The sequence below is a fragment of the Brachyistius frenatus genome, unplaced genomic scaffold, assembly GCF_029030835.1.
Source record: "Brachyistius frenatus isolate BFR_SWC_R1_liver_20210118 unplaced genomic scaffold, ASM2903083v1 Contig_40, whole genome shotgun sequence".
Classification (NCBI taxonomy): domain Eukaryota; kingdom Metazoa; phylum Chordata; class Actinopteri; family Embiotocidae; genus Brachyistius; species Brachyistius frenatus.
In genome coordinates, this window is record NW_027210639.1 from 972,530 (window position 1) to 1,000,000 (window position 27,471).

At 41.1% G+C, this 27,471-nt stretch overlaps 1 protein-coding gene across 1 annotated transcript in view; it reads left to right on the forward strand.

Moving 5' to 3' along the window:
* The first annotated feature begins 2,621 nt into the window (after positions 1-2,621).
* cdk14 (cyclin dependent kinase 14) overlaps positions 2,622-27,471 on the forward strand; it is a 205,327-nt gene continuing 180,477 nt past the window's right edge. The window contains exons 1-2 of the mRNA XM_069702140.1: positions 2,622-3,103; positions 16,203-16,234. Of these exons, the coding sequence (XP_069558241.1) occupies positions 3,010-3,103; positions 16,203-16,234 (126 nt within the window). The 5' untranslated portion in view covers positions 2,622-3,009. The remainder of the gene's footprint in view (positions 3,104-16,202; positions 16,235-27,471) is intronic.

A 27,471-nucleotide genomic window follows, 5' to 3' on the forward strand; every position in this document is an offset into this window, starting at 1 on the left:
TTGATTTCTTATGATTTCTATCATGAATGTGGGCGGAGCCAGCGGAGGAAACACCAGTGAGCTTGTGCAGTGGGCCTGGAAATCATTTCTGGTTCCTGCACCAGGTGATCAATTCCCAGTCAAGTGAGCGAGTGCCATCATGGAGTCCAGCATCCTGTTCTCCTGAAAGGAGCGTGTCAGGGTTTTTAGTGGTATCTCGTGGTGAGTTCACTTCTATTACGAAGATTTTAAAGCCAGGGAACAGGAGCAAGTTTCTAAATTAGCTTTAGCTGAGGCTATCTCACCAGCTAGACTTCAAATGAGCCGATTTAGCTTTTCTGTATTTTCTTTCCATATAATGTGAAAATGTCAGATGGTCAAACTAAATGTGGCCACAGTTTCAAATGATGAGGTAAAAGTGATTCTGTTTAGAAAAAAAAGCTGTTATATGGTCATCAGCTGGAGGCTCGAGTACAGGCCATCGCCCAGCCATCCGCTCCGTGTGTGTTCCTTAAATGAACTATAATTTGGTGCTGCAAAGATATTTCATGTCAAGAAAACCAGCTTTCTCCTCAGCTCTTTAGCGTCTTGCCATATCGTGGGCGGAGTGGATATTCGTACAACAACACAGTGATTCATTTTTTTTATTATGTCAAAAAAAAAAAAATTGGAGAGGGAGCTGAATCCACTAAAGCGGCCTGCATAAAGTCACAGTATTACATAAATATGGATGTTTCTTAGCTTTGAATCATGCAACTTTTGTATCTAGAATAAAAATAAAAAACCTGGAAATGACCATCACAGACCTCCTTAAAATTAAGCCATAGTGCCGCCGCTGCTCTGTTTGGGGTAAATTAGTGAAATGTGTAACAGCTCAGCTCCGGTCATGTGTCTCTTCTTGTAGCCGATGCTACAGAAAACCATTGCTGTCCAGTCATGGCAGGATTTAACAAGGTGGCTGTTAATTAGAAAGAACCACTTCACTGATTGCATTGAATATTCTGTTTCCTATCAGTTAAATCGTGATATAATCTGCTTGATTTGCAATAAGTTATATCATTATTTGATTTGCAAACAAAAAAAAGTATATTTCTTGTTTGATATATTGTTTGATTTTCCAAATTACACGCAGACGGATCGAAAGGCCTTCCAGACACATTACAGTAATTACTAAAAAGACCAAACAAGCTCAATTGATACTGACCGGTGAAGGAAAAATCTTATATTAGCAATCAAATCACTGAATGTCATATCTGCAGTCTCTTTTCTGATGTGATAAGAAAACACCTTTAATATTTCAGAATGACATCAGGTGCAGATCTAATGTGTTAGTTTTATATTAATTTCACTGTCTAAGTGTCAGCTGTAGAAAGTGCCCCACATTCCCGCAATTCTCCCTTTCATCATTTCTGTGGTGAGGTAAGATGTCAAAAAGATGATTGCAACAAATTTTGGACTCAGTGTTTTTCCTTCATGTGTCAGAATAGAGGGGTACAGTGCTGTTCAGTGTGTGCATGCGTCGTTAACAAACACACTATAACGAAGGGCCAATTCAAACTAACGAAGCTGCACATTTGTCTCTATTATGCCGCAGCCCCATTAATTAGGCGGCAGTATGAAAACATCTCAGCCCTCTGCATTCCTGAGATGTTTGCAGACCCACGTCCAAACGCCGAGTCGTGTTCTGTTCCACACGCACCGCCGCACCGTTGTTCTTCTGAGGCCTCTGAATTGCTCATGCGGCTGCCGTGGTGACTGCAGCACAGACATGATCACATTGGAGATGCCATGCAGCACCTAAAGACACATGACAGAAGCAGAGACGAGCTCACTGCTGCAGGATTTAGATAATTGATGCAGGGTCTGGATGAGAGCTTTCATACCCACTACATAATATCTACTGTTAAATTAACTGGCAACATATGATATTATTGTGGCAGAAGAATGGGCTGCTGGATATTATCATCAGATAACCGCTCAGTTTGAGCACTTACCGTAATAATATCCAGAGAGGATAAAGGTAGATCATGTAGATTTATGATCACAAATTATTTACATGGCTTCAATACAGAAAGATTACCTCATAAATAATAAATACTTTGAGCAGGTTAACTCTGTCTGTAACAAGTGTACATCATGAAACTACACAGAGATTTTTGTGTGATTATATTAAAAATGAAACACAGATCAGAACAGAGCCTGTTGTAATCTGCTGCCTTGTATGAAGTGTAAACGACCTGCTGTGGTTTTAGTCCAAGGTGATACAGGAACAACGCTGAACAAGCGTATGCTTAGTAGTGGTGTGTGTGTGTGTGTGTGTGTGTGTGTGTGTGTGTGTGTGTGTGTGTGTGTGTGTGTGTGTGGGCGTGGGTGGAGGGGAGGGGAGGGAGGGGGGGCACCTTGACCGGGTCTTGCACAGGGCAGCAGTATTAAGCAGCAGCACCGACAACAATCTGATTCCTCATGAAAATATTCCTCCTCCTGCAACACATTGCGGGGCGGCGCTGGCTCGCTGACGGTCAGACTCCGGGACGAATAGAAACCCCGGTGCTTCCCCGGAGCCCTCCAATCCCCGCATCCAGGGCGGGGTCTGCGGGGTCGAAACCGGAGAGAGAATCCCAAAAATGACATCTAGATTGCGGTGGAGCCGGGAGAGACTGGGACGCTGAGAAAAGGAGAAGCAGTCCGACCTGGAGCTCCTGTATTTCAGCGTGTAACATTAAAAAAAAAAAGGCGCAGCAGAGACGACGCACCGATTTACGCACGATTCCCAGTTTGGATGTCTCAGCTTCAAAGCCGACTTCTGCTGCTTTTTTTTTGGAAATGTAGTTGCATGCTTGAGGCAATCTGAAAAAGGCGTTTGTTCTCAGTAGTTGATGAGAGAAGTGAGAGCCGTTGAGGCTCCGTTTCCTGTTTCCAGCGCGCCGCAGCTGGGCTGAAGAAGCCCCGCAGGGCTACCCGAACACCGGTCCTTCTTACCCGCTTCAAACCGCTGCCAGTCCGCTGCCAAAGTCGGTGGAAGAAAGAAAAATGTGCGACCTGATGCCAGCTTCCCAGCCCGCGGAGAAAATCGGCAAAATGAAAAAGTTGAGGAGAACTTTGTCTGAGAGTTTCAGGAGTATCGGTGAGTAACGGGACGCCGTTTCTCATTTCTCAAACCATTTTCCAGCCCTTTGTGCAAAATGAGAGTTGCGAAATGTCTCCAAGAACAGCAGCAGCTCAGACTGCTGCTTCCTTCTGAGGAGAGCTCTGGTCACAGTTTGGGTTTAGCAGCCATGGAAAACCACATCTGCTTGGTTCACATTTCCTTCAGCACAATGTGGAAGTCCTTTTAGTAGGCTGGCAGATTTGTACTCGCACATTCATCAACTATATACTTTTTTTTTTTCAGTTAAATTAAGTGAGGACAGGAGGCTATATTTTGCAATTGATCTGGCCAATTCTAAACCACAGGTCTCAGTTTTCCATATATATCATCATCCAGTATACAGTTACCATCATCATCATCATCATCTGATCAGTTCCAGTATGGATGTGGGTGATCTCAGCATGAATAAAAACTGATTAAAGACTGCCTCACCTTAAGTGTTCCTTTGCAGCAAACCATGATGACCGCAACATTAAATGAATTAACAGCTATTTTGATCATCAGTTAATTGTTTTGAGGCTGAATTGATCATCTCCCTTTGTAGATTTATGAAGATTGTATTTTAGTAAACTGAATATTTTTGGGGTTTGGACTGTTTGTCAGAAACAACAAGATGTTTGAACACATGGATTAATCAATGAAGTAATCAACAGTTTCATTGATAAAGAAAACTGCCACTAGTTGCAGCTCTTATTTCAGAAAAGGTGCCAAAACGTAATGTTTCGTTTTTGTATGCAGAAGAATACATGATCCATAATTACTGGTATTTCGGATTGACTGCGTGTGTGCTGATCAGCTCTTTAGTTGGATTGACCTTCATTCTCTGTTGCTTTGGACTTTCATGAAGTAGCTGATGCAGGAAGAAATTTATAAACAAAAGAACAGATATTCGATCTGTTTTTAATTTTGACTATGAAGACCTCCCGTCCATATGTCTCCTAAAATATTTGAATATGGTGTATTTTGTTTGTAGTCACATAAAACAAAGTAATGAAAAGAATGATCCGGCTCGGGGTAAATGAACCATCTATACAAATCACCTCGCACACATCGATGACAACTCTATCGCATCTCTGTGGTTTCTTGTTGCTTATCAGCTGATATGTAAATGGATACATGTGTGGTATCATGTTTATATCGTCAACAAATATTATCTTTAACTGCGTGTTGCACAGACTGGTCTTGATTTTAGTGCATACCGGCAAATAAATACCCTCATCAATCATACGGAAGATCAACTGTTTTAAAGTAAAGCATGTGGAAGCAGAGATATTTACTTATTGTAGAAACAGAAGCAATCATATCAGTAAGCGCTGCTCGAGACAGCAGCGTATGGTATCGACTAATATTCAGTTTTTACTTTAAAAACATGACAAACAAGGAGCTGTAAAATGTAGTTGTGAGCTTATAAATGCAGTCATTTTTAATAAGGATACTGTGTACTACATGGGACATCTTGTTGCTTATCAGTTCAAATTTTGACTGATTCTGATACATCTGTGTTGAGGCTCCGTTTCCGTATAAGTATTGCTGCAACAAATGATTAATATCGAGTTGTCTGTCAATATTCTTTCTATTGAAAGATTCAATGTGTAAAACACAGAAATAATACCACACATAGTATAAAATGATGATGATAACAATAACAATAGTAATATAACTAATGATTATCATTATCATTGTTGAAATTGATTCCCATTGCAATAAAAATAAATCTTTCTCTTTCCCTGAGTCCAAGTTGACTGACAGAGTTCTTGTTTTTCTGACCAACAGTTCAGAAGTGAAACTCCCACAGAGGAGCAGCCAGTTTTCACATCAACAACCCAGTGAAATTAGAAAAATGATGTAAACTGTGAAAGAATAATGGAAACTGTTGGTGGTGAAGTTCAGTTCAGTTTATTGTCCCACTAGAATAAATATTTTTTGCAGCACAAAAACATGAAACATGCCCACAATGAGAACACGACAAGACTGTTAAAGACATGAGGAGTTGGTACACTCAGTGTACACTCCTCAAAATGCAATTCTGTCACCTGACTTCTCAATTAATCACACGATCTTTTCAGCTCTTTATATTTGACAGTAATATTATTAATGCTAGTAAATGAGTCGGCCTCTCACTCATTAATGTTACGGAAGATAAGAGGTTTTGTGCAACGCGATACGTGCAAACTAGAGTTCAGTGTTCAGTGCGCAGGATCTAACGGTAAAAATGTTATATTCATAATCATGTTTCAATTTGTGTTTAAACACTTCAAACTATGAATTGTTGTGTTGCCGCTACCTCAGAATGAACTGTTTGTATTTTATATCTGCCGTGATGCACCAACATGTTTCTACAGTGGCCCTGAATGGACAAACCAGACACCGACTCCAGACGGGGCCTTTTACCTTTTTCGCAAGCTTGACTGTAGGTTTCGGCAATCTGATGAAAACAATCATCTGTCGGCAATTGGCTGAGTTTATTGCTGGTCGTATTATTTATTTATTTATTTATTTTTCTCTGCTAATAAAATGGTCTGCTTCCTCCAGAATTCCATTTGCTAAATAGTTAACCTGTTGGTGCAATTCAATGAGTGCGTGTGCGAATACAACCGGCAGAGTTGGACCACATTATACATGTTGATGCTGTTTTGGTCGTTGCTCAGAGCTCAATTAAGCCGTTCTGAAATCGCAACGTATGCTCGGTTAGTGAGCAAAATATTATAAGTGAAAAAAACGTGTATTATTGTTATCGTTTGGATTATGAAATTTGAGCTGATAAATACGCCCATTAATGCCGTGGAAGGATTAGTGAAAGGACCAACTGGGAACAGGCCCAGGAGCCTGTGGGGCCGCAGCCTCTGTCTGAAGTGACGGTTAACATTTCTTGATAGAAAGCCAATCAAACGACCACAAAGAGATGCTGGACAACAGCAAAGAGCTGCTAAATGACTACAAAGAGTTGGACACCACTCACAAGGCAACCAAGTACAAAGACTCCAACCAACCTGAAAGAGACACAAAGCAACAAAATGAACACAAATAGACGCAAAACAACTGCAGATATGAACACAATGACTGCAAGGCGACAATAAAGGACGCCTCGACAGAATAGACAAATGCATAGAAATGCAAATCAGTCATAAAGAAATGCAAACTACTACAAAGACACGAGACATCGAGCAAGACAAGCAATCTGATGGGGAAAAAAGAAAAATGAACTTCAAGAGACCCAAAATTATGCTGGATGACAACAAAGAAAAGACTCAAAACGACCGCAGAAAGACACAAAAAGGCCTGAAAAAGATGGAAAATTCCGTTGAGTTTATTTATTTTTTATTTGTTTGCCTCTTCCAGTCGGGGCGTCTCGCTTCAGGTGGGAGGGCCTTTTACAAGTCTGTGCCCAGGGGCTCGTTGTCTTATAATCCGTCCGTGGATAATGCGGAGCATGCTGCAGACGAGGGACACGACTTGAAAGGCGCTTCAGAGTGCTGATTTTTGGCCTCTCGGCTCGCCTCTGCTCCCCGTGCCGGTTTACAGGAGGACGAGGTCGAGCTCCTCACACACAGAGCGAAGAGAAGACGGGTGAAATGGACTCGGGGACACAGTTTACTCTGGCTGATGATGATGAAGCCTACAGTACATGCGACAGATTTGTCACCAAGAGAGACAATAGAATCGTCCCTTCAGGATTTTGCAGATTTCTTTTGTGATTGTTGCAAAGAAAAATATTTGATTTTGTGTCCGATTTTCTCAAAGATTGCCGTGTCATTTGTGGAGTTTTAAGAGAGTTTTGTTTTCAGTAAAGTCGAGGAAAATATATGTTTTTATTTTTTTTAACCACTACCTGATAAAGAATAATATGTAATCACTTCCTTTGATGATAATCATACTGCACATCACGGACATATTCTAGTTATAATCTTTTTTTGAATTTATTTTTGGAACTTAGTCCAGTCTATTTTAGCTTGAAGTGTGTATAAAACTAATACAACTTATGCATTCCTCATTTTAATGAGAAGACCACATCGAGCATGGAGTTTTTTGCTAATAGAGGAGAGATGGCAGAACCTTGATTGTAGCCTAAACAACAAGTAATATTTACAAGTAATACTAATAATACAAGTAATAAGTTCTACATGTTAATATAGCGAGTTTTGTTTGGAAAGGCTACTTTGTGCCGTAATACAGATTTATTTCTCTCTTTCTTTTTGCAAAATTGCAAGGTCACCCAAATATGGTCGAGATTGCCTTCATTTGCGTAAATGAATGCGATGGCAAGACGGCGAAGTCCTGAATGCTTTGGGAGGAGCAGTTAATCAAAAGCCTCAGAAGAGTTGGGCAACTTTCAAAGACATCTTCGATCGCTCTCATAATCAACTCGCGGTCCCCGCTTCACCCGCAACACTGACATGTTTGACACTTCACGCCCACATATACGGTGCGTTGTGCTCATTGTTAACCAGCTGAGTGAGGATAATGAATGCTAACTACAGTACTGGTTATCCTAAACAGCTATGTATCTGAAAATGTGTTGCAGCCGACCCCCTCCTCCTCCCTACCAACACTGAGTCTCCTTATATCAGGGCGGAAGAGGAAGGGGGGGGGGGTGGATAAGAGGAGGAGGAGGAAGAAGAAGAAGAGGAGGAGGAAGAGGAGAGGATGATGACACGGAGCTGTTAGACACTTTAACGTTAAAGGCTGCATCCTTTTCCAAACACTGGAGCTCAGCAGCTGAAGCTTCTATTTTGTGTTGCCTGTAGCACAAGCTCGGGAATGACGACATCAGGTCTGCGTTCGTAAGCAAAAAAAAAAAAACGATTACAAATTATTATTAAATACAAATTTAGAAGAGTTGAATGTATTCTTTATTGTAGCGATGGTGAAAGTTCTCTGCATGTTGGTGTTAAATAAACTTATCGGTTTGTATTGACCACGAAAATCCATCAAATTTCATGTCGACTAATAATGCTGCGAAAGTAACCTCATCTCTGACTCACCAAAAATCAGCCCGCCGCACGCACACACACGCACACACACGCACGCACACACACACACACACACACACACACACACACACACACACACACACACACACACACACACACACACACACACACACACACACACACACACACACACACACTGCTGGGCAGAGAGCTTCACATGGTTCAGTGGCCTTTGAAGCGGTGTGTGTGTAGAGAATGAATAGCTGGCTTTAAGGAGAGATGAGAGATGAACAGAATTGAGTTTGGGTCAATGTTGCAGCAGAAAGAAAGATTGGCATTGACTTTTCTGCTTTGCTGGCGCTCATCTCCTATCGGCCATCTTTCTACCATCTAAATCAACCCATCTGAGCATCGATTGTTTTTTCTAACTCTTCTCCACAGATGCTTTAACAAAGCACGTTCAAGAGCCAGCTGCATTGTTTACGTCCTTGAAGCCGCGTTATTCAACGGGTCCCAGTGGACGCTGCTGCATCACATGTGGAATTATGCCATCGTGCAACAAAATGCATTGTGGGTATTTTCATTTAAGAGCCTCAAACCTGCTTAATGGAGTGATGCAGGGTTTCTGAACAGCGAGCTCAGGTTTGATCCTCATGAGACTCGGCATTAATGTTTCACAGGTTGTGTTTTCAACATGCAGATGTTCTTCTGTTTCATAGTTTTCAGAAGACGTCGGATAGCGCCACCTTTAGGTTGGTAGCAGAACATCACAGCTCCTGGTTCAGTTGCATTTGTTGATTTTTATTGTGGTGTGGTGATGCTGTCAGATGATGTTGCTGGTATTCCACCATTACAAACCACTTTTCAGCAACAGGTGCCAATAACAGACTGTATATAAAAGTGTTCGTAGCTTCCGGGTCTGAAAAACGAGGCAGATGCAGAAGTGTCTTAAACTGCAGTACCACCGAGTGCCACTAGAGGTCGGCTCCAAAAAGCCTCCGACTCCGTAGACTCCCATTCAACTTCTCTCATAAAATTCTCAGTCAACAAAATTTAGTTTAAAGTATTCTTTTTCTGGCCGTCCATCTGAAAATAATTCGTCATTAATTTGAAAATAAGCTTCAAAAAGACGTGTTTGTTTGTTTTGGTCACTTCCTGCTCCAAACCGCTCCGAACGAACAAGATGGCTCCGGCCAGATTTTGAACTTGAGGCTTCACAACTGCCGTTCACAAACCAACGGGCGACGTCACTGCTGGTTGCCACTTGGTGCCCCATGATACTGGTCGGCCACTCTGTTGGCTTCACAGTGCAAAGGTTAAAGGATATACTTTCTAACTTGCCTCAACAGAGCCTCATTAATCCCGTTTCCTTTTTTTTTAAGTTTAAATTGAGTCTTCCTGCAGACTGTCCTGTGGAAGTTTGCTAATGACCTGATGACCTTGGACCTGCAGGATGAATCCTTGCACGGAAGTGAATTAAGAGATTTTTCTCCCTCATTACTGACAGTAAGGCGGCCCTGAGCAACACAATTAACCCCAGCAGCTGCTCAGTGGCAGCAGAGTGGACTTTGGTTCTACATTCAAGATGTTACTGCGTGATGAAGGCCGGAGTCGCTCTACGTCTGTTCAGACCCGTATTTGTGTTGTGTGACCAGCCGCATTCTTCTCGTTCGTTTCAATGAGCCGCTGATGTCGGCAGCCGGATTGATTGAAATAGAATCTGTTCGTCAGACATCTACGAGACAGGCGACTGAGAAACAGCTGAAGGACTTTCTGTGGGTTTCTTTGAGGGTCATCTCATTTTCAAATGTTAATTCAGCGCAGTAAACATTGGGGGAACAGGTCCACATGTTTTAGCCGGAGCTGACCATCGCTTTTGCCAATTAAAACAATTGTTGGTGATGCCATGATGTCGACGGTTGCTAACTGACATTAACTGTGTGATGCAGAAGCTCCACTGTACAGTTTATCTGCAGCTGCAACAACTCCAACAGGAAAATGCATCTTCCCTGTAGCTAAGAAAGTCACATCTCTCATTTATCAATAATTTCAGTCTAATAGTTCTGAACAAGGAGCTTCAGCATTTGGATCAAGTAGCTTGTAAAACATAACATAGGCTGGATTTAGTCGTGAATGCAAGATAGTTTTCAAAGATAAGACTGCACATTTTTCGAGTGTCCTTGTATTGTGGCCAGTCCATGTCACTCCTGTGGAACAATCCAGCTCTTTAATAAGAATCTTGATGCGTCACACCTGTCGGGTGGATGGATTTTCTTCTTCTTACGAGCGCGCGTTGAAAGAAATTCATGCGAACCTTTTGTGTGCTTAAAAGAAGTCTTGAGAACTTGAACTTGAACCTTTTAAAAAATGGGAGCAAATACAAAAGTGTTGCGTGTGTATTTACTCAAAATAAAGGACTTCGTTTGGGATCTGGGTCCAAATAATAGAATAGAATAGAATTTCTTTATTGACGTTTTACAACAAAATTCCCAGGCACGTCACCTGAGCGTAGCTCCCATTAAAACTAACAGGTATAACAGTATAAAAGTCTACAGAAATATGAGGTACGCAGCCTCAGACAATCACGCACATAATGCACACTCACTGCTACATTACAGCTGTCATATTGCTTGGGAATATGATTATTTAGTGCTGAGGATGTGGCTATTGCACAGAGGAAATCTTTCACAGCACTGAGGTAGTGATTGCACAGTGCAGGTATAGTATGGATATTGTCTACGGGGAGTGTTATTTGAGTGTAAAGGCTGGGGGGGTGTTCATTCAGTGGTAGTGGTTGATGTCCTTCAGTGCAGAGTTCACAATAGTGAGAGCTTTGGGGTGAAAACCGCTCGTTAATCTTTGGGTATTTGCTTTGATGGACCTGTAGCGCTTTCTCAAGGGCAGAAGTGCAACAAGCAGCTTGATTGGACGATCATTAGTCAGGTATGCAGTGTTAGAAAAACAGTACCCGACCTTCAGATTGGTGCCTGGTTTCAGTGGATGTTGTGAGTTGAGGTATTGGAGTCAAGATTGGACAGAAAATGTTGAAGTGGGCCTCCTTAGAGGGGAATACAATGTGGAGGACAGCTAATCATTGGCCAATCTCATATATGCACATATACCTCATTATCATATTAAAAATCTTTTCTTATTTCTCTTATGTTGAATTCTCATTCAACATTTTTTTTTTTCAAATTTTGCACCCAATTTTATTTATTATTTAGTTATTTTAATGACTTAATTTTTTTTCCCCCCACAATGATAAATTAGGCTAAAATAATAAATTCAGTTTTCAGGTACAAAACCTTCAGTGTTGTCGTAACCTTCCCTGTGATAACTGACTTTAACATCAATATCAGTGGCTTGTGAATCAACCCAGGCGACCATGTAGGGCCGTTACCAAATTTCGATAACAATGCTGCAACCACACCAACACGTTGTAATTTTGCTCTGTTTATACTGAATTAAATCTCATTAATGTTAGTAAGCGGCAGCAGTAGCCTCTCAGCCCACTCCCGTAGATAAAATCACTCGGTTTCAACTAATGTAGCTTAAATCTTAACTCGGAACTCCTCCTTTCACTCTTATCACATGAATTTCTGGCCACATAACTGCGCTGCAGCAACTTCAGGCTTCTCCGCGTGCAGCCGTCAAAGCAAGCGTCGACTGATAGCATGTGAGGCGTTTGTGGCACGGTGAGGCGTTTATGGGACGTTGTTAAATTGTAGCGTCAAGTGGTAGCTTCCATGTGAAGCATTTTGGTAAACATCTGTAAATTGTAGCGTCTACTGATAACTTGCGTGCGAGGCATTTAGGGGACATCAATTAATGGTAGCTACAGAAAACGCTCTGAGTTACACTCTCCCCCTCTAAAGTGCATGGAAACTAAATATTTGTACTGTAATACATGCTATTATAAAAAGGAACGATATCAGTCAAGGTATCAATGCATAAATATAAATACCATTTTTGAACAAATTGTGAATGTAGGGCTCCGGGAGAAGAACATGTGTAGTCAGGGAACTTTCTCTTGATAAATAAAGATTATGTCAGCTATAAATACACCTCATCATGATTTCAGGTCTTTTTTTTTTCTGCAGAAAAACATCAGGAGAAGTTGTGTTTGGTGGATTTATCCTCCAGCACATTCCTGATTTTAAATTAGTAATAAAAACACTTCCACCGATCTGTTCTTTGTGTCTCTGACAGGTTTGACTTCTTCATCTTTGATCAAAAGACAACTTCCAGCTCTAGAAGTAGTAATGAGGTGTTGTGGGTTTTTCTTGCACACTCCACAGAGAGTTTTGGACCAAACAGTCTTCGTTTCTCTTTCGGTCTTATTTTAGGTCTCCCTCTCATCATTTTCTTCAGAAAGGAATTCTGTTATTTTTGTGCATTTCCCCTGCAATTAAATATAGTCTCAATTTATTTACATTGAGATACATCCCAAAATCAGAAGATTTTGACGCAGGTAGATTTTGAAAGTAAATAACATACACATGGTTAAACCTATAAGCACATTAATCACCTTGCAATCTCAGAAAGTGGAGCTCCGGGATTTAGCCTGTTCCCAGTCTGAGATGCATCGATTTAAGCGGTTACAAATTTGTATTGAGCGCATTTGTTAATTTAACTTAGGTTAGTTGTAGATGCTCATAGCTGTTGCCAATAAATATAGTGATGCTTTTGGAGATAATTTAAATATAATGATTGATAAATGTTAGCTGAATTGGTAACTTTTACTTTAGAAAACTGGCTAATGAGCTTATTCGGATGACATTTCTCTGGGACCTCAACAAGACGTAGAGCCATGATAAATTTGTTAATCCATTTAATGAATTTAAGTCATTAAGATAATTGTGATATAAATCAGAAAAATCTCACTAAATTCTTTTTTTTTTCAGATTGGTCTATGAAATGTATCAAAAACTGGAAAATATGTTTTTCAATGTTTTTTCTTAAATAGAAAGATGATTCCCCCCTCTCCCCCTCCCCCCCTCAAGTAATAACCTGACTATATGAAATGCATTTTCTTGATATGTGTGCACTAAATCTTCTAAGTGAGCTGGAGCTGATGCTTCAGTGTCTCCCTGCAGACCAATCTGTTGTATTAAGTGTGTGTTTGTGGCTGTGACGCTGCTGTCTTTGGGATATGGGCGTGAACTGACCCTCCTGAGGAAAAGGAAGCAGCAGTTTAACAGCTCAGTGGCTGACAAAGCTTCCACACACTCAATCGTACATAAATAAGTCATTTCACCAAAAGGCATCCCCTCAGAGCACACTCTCTTTTAGCCATCTGTACTGCCTTCCTCATTAGACACAATCATAATCATCATGAGGAGGTAATTAATGAGAAAAAAAACAGCGTTTACTGCAGCTAAACTCGCCTGAAGTTCCCTGTCCTGTGAGAGTGATTTAGAAATCAGGGCTGCAGGAACAGTCGAGTGGTGTGATGTGTTGTTCGGCATCCAGTTTTACTTTAGAGTTTAACATAAACCTTTGCTCTTTGTATGTGGCCATCTGGCTCATTTTTATTTGGCCGGTACCTTTTGCAAGACGATCTCTCTGTGTCCAGTGGCCTCAAAAGGTGTTTTTGACATTTGAGTTACAAGCGAGCTTTTTTGAAGTTCAAATGTTGGATACACATTTCATCCATAGAAAATAACACAACTCTGAATAAATAAATAGTTGACATGCGAGAAGGCAGTACCATGTAAATGTCAACAAAAAAGTGTTTACACAAGTTGTGGTGGCCCATCACAAATATGATGAACTGCACTTGTGGTTACTCTGCTGTGTGTGTGTGTGTGTGTGTGTGTGTGTGTGTGTGTGTGTGTGTGTGTGTGTGTGTGTGTGTGTGTGTGTGTGTGTGTGTGTGTGTGTGTGTGTGTGTGTGTGTGTGTGTGTGTGTGAACTTAAAGCTCATTGACTATAATCAATGCTAATATAAATCCCCCCAGTACTGATTCATTACAATCAAATGCAAAAATGACAAAGACAAATGAATTAATCTCAGAGATTTATGGCTATGATAAACCACTTTGGGAGTGATGGTGGTCTGACCACAGTGACTGGAGTCACAAAGAGTTTATTTACTTGAAACTGCCAAAATGAAAAATTAATAGAAAATTAAATGAATAAGTTAATAAATAATATATACCATTAACTACACCAAAAATGATATTCAAAATAAATGTGGGCATTAATTAATTGATATGATGTACTTTGGTTTTAATTCCCTAATTTATTTACCTTGCTTATTTCTGTATTTATTTTTTACTCATTTCTACCTCATGCTGAGGCAGCAGCTGTCATTCAGAGTGTCAGTGGGGACAGATTTGCTTTGCTTTGCAGGGAATTACTAGTTTTCAAACAATCCTGAGAAAAAACAGGAAGGGTTTGGCTCAATTAAATCGCAAGGTTGGTGGTTTGATCCCCAACTCCTCACATGCCTAAGTGTCCTTTGGGCAAGACACTGAACCCCAAGTTGCTCCCGATGGCGGTATGTGAATGTACTCCGGATGGCGGGCTCCTTGCATGGCAGCTCAGTGTCGTTAGTGGGTGAATGGAAAACAGTGTAAAAGCTCTTTGAGACCCGATACGGTGATAAAGCGCTATACAAGTGCTGACTGACCATTCACCATTTTGGGGCTTATTGTTGTCATGGACTGAAAACTGAACACCATTGTGCGTAGCTACACAGGCAGTCTTTGGGTCCCACACTCTGGACTGTTAAGTTACTGCTATCGACCAGACTACTTGGAGAAATCCAGCTGTGTTGTGTGGATGTGTCGAGCTTACTTTGATAAACGGTGTGCGTCATATCTGTCCAGCTGTGCACCATTTGTGATATGACAGTTAAACACTCCTTTTCAAACCAAACACTACTCATTCCTACCCCGGGCATCGGTGTGGGAGCGAGCACGTATAGTGGTGATCAGATGGCCGAGTTCATCACTGACGGCCTGTTTTGTCTCTACTGAGCTTTACATATACTGGATTTAAAGATGGATGGCATTTAGTAGGTTAAATGTTTTATCTCACAATGTTAGTGAAAGTGAAAACTAATTGATGGACCTGCACTCCGATTCAGATCCACTCCAAAATGTAATGGTTTCTCCTTTGGCCCGAGCTCTACCCAAGTTTCATAAAAATTGTGCCATCCGTTTTTTTTTAATAATCCTGCTGACAACCAGACAAACCACACCGAAAGCATAACCTATGTAAGTTAACCATAAAATAAGTAAATAAACAGGGGAATTAACCATGGCAAAGAAATACAGAAGCCAATTCAAACAGAAATATAAATTTATGTCACATTCTGTTAAATGATTAATATCAACATTTGTTTATAATATATTTTTTTTGTGTGCAAACCTGTCTTTCCTTGATCTTAAACAGTGTGTATGTTGCCTAAATCTAAGAACAGACAGGAGTCTGAATGTAAACTGGAGTCTCTGCTGTGATAGTTGAGTGCTTTGTACACCCATCATCCACCCCAACCCCCTCCTGCTGGTTCTGATTCTGATTCAGCGCCTCAGTCATTCATTTAAAAAAAAGAAAAGAAACACTGGAACTCATTCAGTCAGTGACAATGTTACACATAAATGTGATTAGGAAACAGTTGTGTTTGTTTGAAAATATCATTTATTGTTGCTATGCTATATGACATAGCTGTGATGTCAAACATGTCTGTATGTGTTGTCAATCCCTGACCTCAGTTTGAATGCAGACACAATGTGATATTTTAAATATACCTGAATGTACGGTATATTATTTCTTGCATAAAAAAAATAAATTCTAAACTGCTTTGTTTTTTGTTGTTGTTGATATATATATATTTTTTAAACGATGATCGTAAAAATCTCAATATTTATTAAAAATGCCAAGAACAGTTTAGAGCAGTTCTGTTTTGACAAATCTCGCACTGAGACGAGTGAGTTGTTACAACAACTAATGAACTCCCCTCAGCTTCGCCTTCACTGCTTTAATGAGTGCCGGATGAATTCCTGAAAAATGTCACCTCAGTGAGGCTCTGCTGCGCTGCATCACTACACCAGCACACCTTTTTATTTCGTTCATTCTTCAAAACACGTCAATAACAGGCAGCGTCTGATTCTCTCTTCCTTTTCTTCTTCTTGCAGCTTTCAAGAAAGAGGACAGCGGCTTTGATGAGGTAGGTTGAAAACAAGTGAATTTTGGAGAGCTTGCGACATGACTGGCCCAGTTTCAGGGGTTTTACCACAGTGCTGTATTTCTCACTAAAATAAGTCTTCAAAGTGTCGTTGGTCTCGTTGGCCTGGAACGTTAGGAAGGATTGTATTGCAGTGGTTTGTTTTTTGTTATGTGGATCCTGCTTGTAACTCATACAACTCGTATGGTGTGTAATATATTCAAGTGTGGAGCTCTCATCTCAGAGTTGTCCCTCTGGGTCAGTTGCCATCACGAGCTCCTCTGGCCTGCCAAATGAGGCGCAGACCAGATCCTCTGTGTATGAGAACACTCCAGAAAGCATCCTACACCTACCTCCAACATCAGTGCCAACTGCTAAAGTTAAAATGGACAGAATCCCCATTTTAATTTGTTATACATTTCTTCATTGGGGAAAAAAAACAAACACGCGATCAAACCGTGTTTATAGCCTTCTTATTCTCTTTTGGCAAATATAGTGTTAAAATGAATGGAGCCCCCATGTTACTGCTGTTCTACATAATGCACTAGGATGCCTGATGTCATAAAAGTCTTCGTGTTTCATTCAACTGAAATGAAAGGAAAGTAAAATGTGAAGTGCAAAGGTGCCAGATGGACAGTATGTTAGAAGCAGTTCAGGAGTTTAATAACACTGCATTTATGTGCTTCTATTGAAAGCCCATCCATTTCAGTGCACTCAGAGTGAGGAAGGAGAGACTGATATACTGTGGATATTGCACTGCTTTGGTTTGGTTGCAAATGTGGTCATTGCTATTAGTGCTGGGAAATGTCCACTGAACTCTGCCTCAAACTCATTTGACATTTTACGGAATCCAGCATGAAGGCTTTTACTGCAAACTAGTGGCTGTAAAGCAGCTGTTTACCTCATTAAATAACAAAGGCCATCTACATGATCTTGTTTCACCAAAACCTCCTCCGGGTTCAGTTTCCAAATGTGGAAAAGCTCCCGTTCGCTTGCACAGTTGAGCCCAGAGCGCGACCGTCTCAAACCTTCTGAAATGGTTAAATAAATGGAGCCTGAATGTGATCAGGTCGAGCCTGGCGGTTCAGATAGTAAATTACAAACTCTGGTGTTCAGAAATTTACAAATGTGAAACACATCATCGACTGTACGGTGCATTAAAATGAGGCTCGATTGTGTACGGATGTCTCATTGTGCTCAATAATTTGCAGCTTTGACTCCTCTCTCCTCACATTTCTGTTCATGTGTTTATTTACATCCACTTCAGTTAAATAATGCTGCATTCAGGGGAAAATATGTTTGGAGACTTTCCTCATACACAAATGTACGTACAGTTGTTGCTGTTTAGCTCTGCTTTGGGCCCCGACTGCTAGTGTTAAAGATTCCCGGCTCTTTAGCTGCTAACTGTTCCACCACATTCACTAGTTGGTTGCCAACATGTTCTGCTCTTTGGTGCTGGGCAGGTAATGCACAGTGGGCTGAGGTGTGAGTACGAGAGGTTACCGACTTTAACATCCATTGTGTGGCTGCAAGTGCTGCCATCACACATAGTCTAATTGGTCGTACAAATACTAGATTAGTGCAGCTTTCTGGTCAAAGCGGGCTAAAGGTAGAATAGTTATGTAGATATTAGGGTCAATTATTTTTATTTTTTTACTTTAGCTTTCAAACCTGACTGTCCATCTGGAATCACAATATTATAGATGATAGATAAGATATACAATCCAGAAAATCTATTAACTGTCTGACTTTTTCTAACCTGGCATGAAGCATCTTGACACATAAAGATGCGTCATCACAGTTATGCAAAAGTCATATCCAAATCTGGTGGTTGATAAATTTGTATTGGGTCTTGGTATATATTGTTGTATTGCCTGATCATAGCGATTTCAGTTTTTAAATACACTACAGTGATTCAGATTAATTGTATTGTCCCAGCAGCACTAGCTTGTTGTTATTTTGCAGGTCCGTGTAACACATTGATTTCTTTTACAGTGTCCCTCAGCTTGCTGTTGTCGGCAGTTGGTTAATGAGACAGTCAATAGGTCTTAGAAAACCAGTGTTACATTTTCACTGATGAGGAAATCCTACTCAGTGGCTCTCCCAAGTTAAAGTCACAGTAACTGTTGAGCACCGCTGCACCTGCTACAGACGTTTACCTAAATATGTCCTTGTTGTTCACTAAGCAGGTGGCTTCTATATTTTGGAAAATGTCCAGTCTATTATCTGCAGTGGCATCGTGAAAGGAATACGTAATAAGACGGATGGATGCTTTTCTAATGCAGCAGGCATGTTGGTGTTAATATGATGAGTGATGCAACCCTGGAAATTAGAAAGGTTTTCTAATTGTGCACCAGGTGAAAAGACGCCATCTTTCAGTCCAGTATCCAGTTCTCCTTAATAAATCCCTGGTTTGGACAGTCAATAAGGAAAACAACATGTAAAAGATGTGTCGTACATTTGAACTTCTTAGCCAGGTAAATTACAGTTTGAATATGTGATTTAATAGTATGATGACGGTATCCAATTATCCTGAAACAACACCAGATCTATTGGAATCTGTATGCAACTAACAAATATTAGTATTATTGAATAATCTGCTGATTATTTTGTCCATTATTTCATTTGTTGTTTAGGTTATAAAATGGTAGAAAAGGAAAAAAAAAAAAAAAAAAAAGCTGCAAATTGTCCAATGGGAAAAGCTAAAACCCACTTTTATTTTCCCCTCGGGAATATTTGAATCTTTTAATTATAATTGATAAATACCTGAATTTTGCCAGAACTAATCAATTGTTTTGCCTTAATTACAATTTTAATCAGGGCTTTGTAATTAGGTTCAGTATTTGATACATACAACTGACTGAATTGTGTTTGAATCATCAACACGCTGGGTGCATTCTTACTTATTTTTTGATCAGATATTTCCTAACCTACAAAAGAATATTTTCCAAATTGATGTTGTATTTGACCAAAGTCAGACAGATAGTAGCTTTTTGAGCCACTATATCTCCAGTAAGGTTCCTTAAATGTTGTTATTAAAGATTTGTGACTAGTAAGAAACCTCTGTATGTAATGGTGACTTTGTTTCTAGATGACCTCAAACATATATTTGGTTATTATCCACTGATGATTTATCCCAGACAATTTATTGGTCTGGAAGCAGTTTCACATATTTTGGTCAAACATCTTTGACTTCCTTAAACAAGATATCAAAAAAACCAACATCATTTTGGTATCTGCACTGAAATCCAGGTATTGCACTTGTACTGGTATCAGAATTGGAACAAAACTATACTCAGCCTTTGTATAAGGTGCATAGCAGAGACCCATTACAATGTAAAAAAAAAAAAATCTGTTAAACAAGGTTGGGCACTTTGCAAAGCTGAGCTTCTATTTGTGTCGTAGAAACCCAAATAGAAGAAGTGTCACCAGCTTATGGAAAAGTTAAACAAAAAGTGCACATGTCAGTTAGAAGAGCAGAATGTGCCTAAAGCTTTGGGATTTCCCATTTCTGAGATATTATCCAAGAAAAAAACAATGTTAATAGAAATGGAAACCCTGAAATCCAGTCACCTGTAAGAGATCTGAATGAATTTCCTTTTTTTGTCTATCGTCTGAGACCCATTTCATCTGGTCTCATCTTGCTCACGTTCGTGATCAACATGATTCCTGATGGGGAACAAGGAATGCTGCTCTGTAGGACGTTCCCATCACATCCCCCAAACCGCTTTATTTTTGTTGGCAAAGTGACACGAGAGCTCAGATATCACGGACGTCACATCTCTCTGGCTGCACGGCGGTTTGTCAAGTTTCCTGGGATTATTTGGATAAGTAGATATAGTCCTTGTTCTTGTTCTGGACTTTTATAGTGAAGCAGACCATTCCTAGAAGTTGGTGTCATGGGAATTAGTTGGGCCATTGGCTATAAATGGGCCTTGCTGCTGAAGAAGAATGTGAAGAATCTGAGAAGGGAAAATAACTCCTTCCTGTCCTGCAACATGATGTTTGAAACTGAATGATGTCCCACAGCTACAGTATGTGGACATATGGGAGTCTGGCTGGTGTGATATAAAAACATGAATAAGTTCTATGAGAGACAGACTGAGACTGAGGTCTGGTTTACACTGGTGTCTGCTGAAAAGATCATTTATCAAACTGTGTCTGTTTAAACCATCAAGACTGCTACAGTCAGCCTCCATTTAATCGGTGGGACAGGCAGAGGGTCAGACTGCTGCTTCTATTTTCATCGGTTTGAGTGACATCACAAGTCCTCCTTCTTGAAGACAATAGAGGCCTTTTTCTTATTTAAATTTTTATTTGGAACAGAACTGAAACATTATCTTGAAAAACATGTGTACATGATGTTCCCATTTTAACAAGGGTGAAAAGGGAAAAGAATGAAGTAAAATAACTGAAAAGTACGTGCTGTGTAAATAATACGTGAGAAGAAATGTTAAATATTAGAGAGAAAATATGAACTTTGAACAGAGGAGTAGCTAAATTAAACATTTTGGATTGTAAAATTAGTTCTAAATGAGGATGCAGAATCAATACGATTTCCAACAGCTTTCAAATTTTTCTTGTTCAAGTCTTAAAATAAAAGTGAGTATCGCTCTCACATTAACCGAAACCTCAACTGGGGGAATTTCAGTTCTCATGCACTTTCTTGTGAGAGCTTTCTTACTGGAGAGGTTTTTTTTTTCTATCAGGCACCCCCATTAGGCCTGAGCCATATGCCCAATAAATGAATAATTCTTTTAGTCTGACGGATGGTTCATGTTTCAAGAACACTTTTCTTTACTCTGCACTGTTGTGCAAGACCAGTAAAGAAAAAGAACCACCAGCAAGGCTGTCATCCTTCAACATGCAAAACTATTTCTATCGCTGGGTGGTTCATCCTTGGGACTAATTATTTTCACCATAAAGCCAGGCTTTTTCCATTGTGTAAGTATGATGATTGTGTCGTTTCTGGAAGGGGAAGCCGGCCGGGCTGTTAGCTGCTCCTTAGCTGATTTTTTTTTTTTTGGTGCTGGGTCAGGACGTAGTGTCCGAATCTTCAAGAGAGTGTCACTGCTGCTTTAATCTCAGATGCTGGAACATATTTGTTTTGGTGTAAGTTTTAGTTTGAACTAAACTGTTCCATTGTACTCCATGTGATGTTCTGCCTGAGTCATGTCGGTGTGTTTGATTGGGAAAGCTCACGTGTGCTTTTGTCTCCAAGGAAACAGCGACATCTTACATCACCGTCCAGAAACTCTGTCACTGCTTGGCACTGCTTTTTTTGTATTCGAGGCGAAGCATCGTGCAAAAGCAAAGATTCAAATGAATTCGATATATCACCCAGGCTGAAACTGTGTCATCAGGACAGCATTGTTCCTCAGATGCTTCCTAAATGCATATTACAAAAATAATACATCATTATTTACTGCATAGACTGTGGCATGACAGCATCCCAGAGGTTAAGTCATAATATCTTAACCACCATAAGTCATAAACTCTGCTTCGTCTATGTTAGCAGATGAAACATGAGACAAACAAAAAAAGAAAAGTAAGTGCACCTCAAATATTTGTTTTCCCAAATATGCTTTCTGTCATTTTGAATACGTCTTATCACCTATGTTTGATCATGTGTTATTTTTTCTTGCGTGTTTGTTTTTGGTTCATAATTTGATGCTATAAAACAGGGTGTATGTTGTCATGAGTGACTGCTCAGCTTTGCTGTTCTTCTGCAGTAAAACTGTGCTATTGATATTCTGAGGGATGGTGGGGGAGCGGGGGGGGGGGGGGTGCTGAGCTGCTTCTGTCTTTGTTTTCAGTAGAGCTGCAATAATCAGTCCTTCCAGGATTTCACAGTTTATTTATGTTGCATTCAAAAATGTTAGATTTTTATGTGATTTTGTATTTTTATGTTTATTTATTCATTTAAATTGCAGTAAATTACCAGAATTTGCAAAAATTGCAAGTTGAGCAACTGATCCTCAGGTGCTGCAGCTGTGCCCACTGCTCTGTGTGTGTGTGTGTGTGTGTGTGTGTGTGTGTGTGTGTGTGTGTGTGTGTGTGTGTGTGTGTGTGTGTGTGTGTGTGTGTGTGTGTGTGTGTGTGTGTGTGTGTGTGTGTGTGTTCACTGCTCACAGATGGGATAAATGCAGAGGTCAGATTGCTACGTGTTCCTGTGTGTAACATATTGGGGGAAAAAAAGAACAAGTTAAATAATAATTAAAAAAAAAAAAATTCAGATACATATGAACACAATATCTTATTTAAGGGGATTTATTTCGTAGAATAAGTGCTGTTGGGCTTAAAAATATCCGACTGCGGAGAGAAATCTCTGCTCCCATGTGAGTTGTTACGAATGAATGAAAGTTTTGAGAACCTGCTGAGTCATCTTATCCTCCTGGAAACAGATAGTGAATCCTGACTGGCTTAAATGTTAATCTTCAGTAAAAAAAAAAAAAAAAAAAAAAAGTGCTGCACTCAACAGAACGATGCCCTGGAAGGCTTTGATTATTGAAGATGGTCTTTCTTAATATCTCTTTTGTGTTGTGTTGTGTGAATTTATTGTCCTGAACTAATTTGCTGTCAGATAAATCATCTATAACATTCAGCTTTACCAAACTGTCAGGTTTTCTTCGAGGTTTTTGATTAGTCGAACGTCCTCATTGTTACAGAAGTAATGATTTCCTCATTAGCCATCTTTGAATTTTTTGTTCTCTTTCATTTGTCTTTGTCGCTCTCCATTTTGTCTTTGTCACTCGAACTTCATTATGCATTCTCAGTCCAGTTGGAGCTTCATAATTTCATTTGTTTGGTGTCGGGATCAGAAATGAATGCGTTTCTTAATTACTGGAGGTCCTCGGAGAATCCATTAAAAGTAAAACACCATTATTAGTGTCAGGGAGTGTAAATCACTGGGAATTGTGTGGGATATTTTAGAGAAAGAGTCCATGTAATGACTCTTGCTGCTCTCGTCTGTGTTTGTCACGGTGTGAGCCTGAATTCTAATGTTCCATCTGCACTCTGAGTAGGATTAAAGAAGACCCAAACCAATTCAACCGTGCTCCTTTTGCATGTCTGACATCCTTGAATTAGCATTTTCAGGACAGCGAAATGTCTCTTAACAGACCGTTGGTAAACCAACAATTGCTTTCTTTTGACTGCGATGACAACTCAAACCTTTTAATCTCAAAGTCCCACTTCACCAGTGAATTGCTGTGTCACCAGCATACGACTCGTAAGTGGAGAATGTTTTGTTTCACGCCACTCGGGTGATTTTATCCGTGTGTTTCGGGGCATTAACCCGTTGGATGACCTTTGACCTGTGACTGAGACGGAGCTTTCTAACCCTGGCCAGTATGTTTCGTTCCAGAAGGCGTGTTGACAATCGTGACATTTCATTGTGTCCTGCGCAGATTTTCTTTTTGATCATCATCAGATAAAACACCCGGACCAGAGGACAGATTGTTAATGTTGGCAGAAGTGGAAATTATAATGACCTCGTATTTGGCGTCGCTTAACCCACCTGGTTGCGCGCCTGACGTGTTGGACAGCGACTTTCTACCCCTCTTGAAACGCTAAATCCCACAGAACACCTCGTCCGGCTCATTGCTTCATTGCAGTTGGCTTTCTGAGGCATTTTGTGGGTCTCTGTTGCCGATTTCCAGATTATGATACAAAATTGATGTGCGCCTTCTGCTCGGAGACACACAGAGGGACTCGAGACGTGTCCGACTGTCGGCGACCAGCGGCTGAGCTGTCTGTGGGAGAGCAGGACACTGAAAGAAGGACTGAAAGTCGCAGAGCGAGGACTTCACTGTTTGGGCAGTCTGTGTGGAGGCTAACGGCTAATAGAGTAAATTCAATGTACAGGATGCATTCAGAAACGCCGCCAGTCTTTCTGCTTTCCAAAGCTATACTGATAATGCTTAGCGGACTGCATATGCAGAGCGTTCCATCTCGTTTGCAATACTCGTCTGAGATTAAGGTCACCTGGTCGTCTGTTGGCTGAAGCATTTCCCAGGAGAACATCAGCATGCACCGAAAGCAAAACAGCAGAGGTGGAGTCTCTTCTGATTGATGTTTCTTCTGCTTGAGGTTCAATTGCTGCTCGCTGATTTTTGGCAGCGCGGAAGAGTCCAATCAATGCGGGGCGTTGATCGCGGTCCCTGAAACGACGGCGGGGAGGATGTTGATTAAAGAGTTCTCTTCTCGTCCTTCCGAAGATTCACTGGCTTTTATATCCCGCGTGCTCGCGGATGGAAAGCTCGACGTGAATTCAATGAAGTGTTGAGTCAGAAAGAACCCGAGGTGACTGAGGAGGGGGGAGGAGAAGCACTCGGACCGACCGGCCCCGTGAATAAGCGGAGATAAAAGACGGAGATGAAAGCGTGAGATGGGATGAGACGTGTCGGAGGCAGTTCGACCTGCAGCGTGGAGCTCGTCGTGCTGTTGATTACAGTCTCTCTCTGAACACTGTGTGTTGCTCGGGGCTCGGATCAGTGAACCTTGATGTTGAATGGTACCTTTCCATGTCATCCAGTCTGTAGTTGACGGTCAGCCCCCCCCCCCCCCCCCCTCCTCATCATCAGACCCCCTTCACCGGTCGGTCAGCTGCATCTTCCAGAGAAGAGCGAGTCGGACGTAAGCGATAGGGAGGAATAATAATATGTACATGTCATCGATATCAACCGATAAAGGCTGAACATAAAATATCGGCATCGGCCCAAAACGAACATTTCTGCAGATAAAGAGAAGCTGATAAAGTGAGGTCTTAATTATGCCTGAACGTTTGATGCTTGATGGAATACGCTCGTGTGAGGGCACCACACTGTCATCATGTCTCTCGCGTCGAGCGTGAAAGAAGGTGCAACAATATGTTAGCGCCGTGGAGGTTTTTTCTTTTCTTAAGGTGTCTGAAAAGATGCTATTTGCAATGATTGTCTCATGAAGAGCATCATTATCATCCAAGCCTGTTAAAGTCAGATGAATCTCACAGTTTTGTTCAACAGAAAATGGTACATAAAAATAAATATGGCACATAATCTAAATTGAAGTAGCTTTCTTTTTTGAATGTATACGTTTTGAAAAGCGTCATATTTAATATCGGTGTATGTATTCAGCATTGGGTCATTACAATGAGAGGAGGCAAATTTATATGTTATTTCTACTACAGAAAAGGAAGTTAAATGAAAAAAAGATATAACCATTAAATATGCATGAAAGTCAGCCAGCAGGATTCATCCTCTGCACACCAGGAACGTCCGTCTCAAAGTTTATTGCCCTCCGTCCGAACCAACAGACATCGCAGCCACGACCAAAATTAAAATAAGATAATGCTCAGCTGAACTGGGGAGACCACCATGTCAACATGGTGGCACTAATATTTGCATAACAGGAGTGGATGGAAACACCATTTATTCACACTTTCTTTATCCGGTTTTCTCAAACTTTGGTTAAAAGTTGTTACATTTGGATGGAAACCGTCAGCTGTTAAAGCTCGGTGTTAGCATGTAGCTCAAAGCCCCACCTTGTCCAAGCACAGCCTCACAGTGATTCCAGAAGCAGGGCTGTCTTCGTGTTGTCACACAGCTACCCTGAGAAACTGTTTGTGGGGATTTTGATAACCATGTGTGTAAATGTTGTGCTGCAATGATCAGCAGTTGAATTCTGGGTTTCAGAGAATAGTTTTCATATCTGAGACTTTCTGCTGTTTCACACCTGATAACAAACACTGACTAATGTGGATTGTTGCGCACCATCACATTTAAAGATAACAACTGTTAAAATATCCTCCATCATAAAGTCAAGAAAATAAAAAGGCATTTATTCAACCTAAAAGGTCTCCCAATGAAAGCAGCTGACTCAGGAGCACCTTCCTAACTGAAGTCCTTGCGACAGTGTTGTGCAGCACCAGAAATATCACACTTCTGAAGGACCGGCGTCCTCCGCACAGTCTGTATCTGCAGACACAATACAGATCAAATCGCTATTGTCAGACACTCATTGTCACCGTGACGGTGACAATGAATGTCAGTCTCAGACACAACATTTCCAGCCGGTGGCTCGACGTCAGCATGCTAACCAGCTGTGGATCAGACCCGCCCATGTACGCTAGCGGGAGAGAGAAACACTGAATGTCTTATTCATTTCAATTATTATTATTTCACTTAATTTACATCTTTTATACTCTGAGGGAGTGTGACTGTGTGATGTCGCACTCTGACGAACCTTAAGGATCGCTTTGAGAAAAGTCTGCCATTAATCACAGCCAGAGATTCACGCATTTCCTCACGCCCTTTATTTCCATCAATTATGGTCTTAATTGAAATATTCACAGATAATTGCAAATACTGTGTGTGAGGGGGGTTCAACCTCAGCCCTCAGATAACACAACACATGGTGTAGTCGTAGGTAGAGTGATGCTGAAATGTGTTGTGCTCGTCTCCCAGAAGTGCAGATTGGTGGCAAAAATATATTTACAAGTAGAAAAAGGCATCAACAAACAACAAAAATGTTTGCAAAAAATAAAACAAAAATTCTCAACCAAAATGTTACAAAAGTCAACGGCGTCTCAACACAGTAGCTGTTACCTTCTCTGTAACTTGGCCCACACTGAACCTCCATCCTGAGCAGCCCCCTTCAAATGTAGTAAGCCCCGCCCATCAGGCTAACTGATTATAATAATACGTACAATAAAGCAAATATCTTCCCCCAGAGGTTATCATTCGCCTGCTTACTGCACAAAGCTAAACGGAAAACAAATGTAGTTTTCCTTCACTGATACAACAGATAGCTCTCAGATAAAGCTGTCTTTTATGATAAACAATTACAATAACAACAACGGGGATCGTCACATACTGATGACGTCACAAAACCGAGCACCGCCACACGCGTATTAAACGGCTGATTGGCCTTTGCCTCGGTCTGAACGGGAAGCCCCGGGAACCGGCCGAGAGGAGAGCCGACTTACAGGAAGTGACCAGCGGCGTAAAGTTACGCTCCAACTACCACGTGTTGAGGATTTACTGGCAGGACAAAAAACGGAAGTTTCCCGGGTCCTGATGCTCGGTGACGAGGCCGCTCGGTGACGGGAGCGCCGCTCGGTGACGGGGCCGCTCGGTGACGGGGCCGCTCGGTGACGGGAGCCGCTCGGTGACGGGGCGCCACTCGGTGACGGGGCGCCGCTCGGTGACGGGAGCGCCGCTCGGTGACGGGGCCCCGCTCGGTGACGGGGCCCCGCTCTG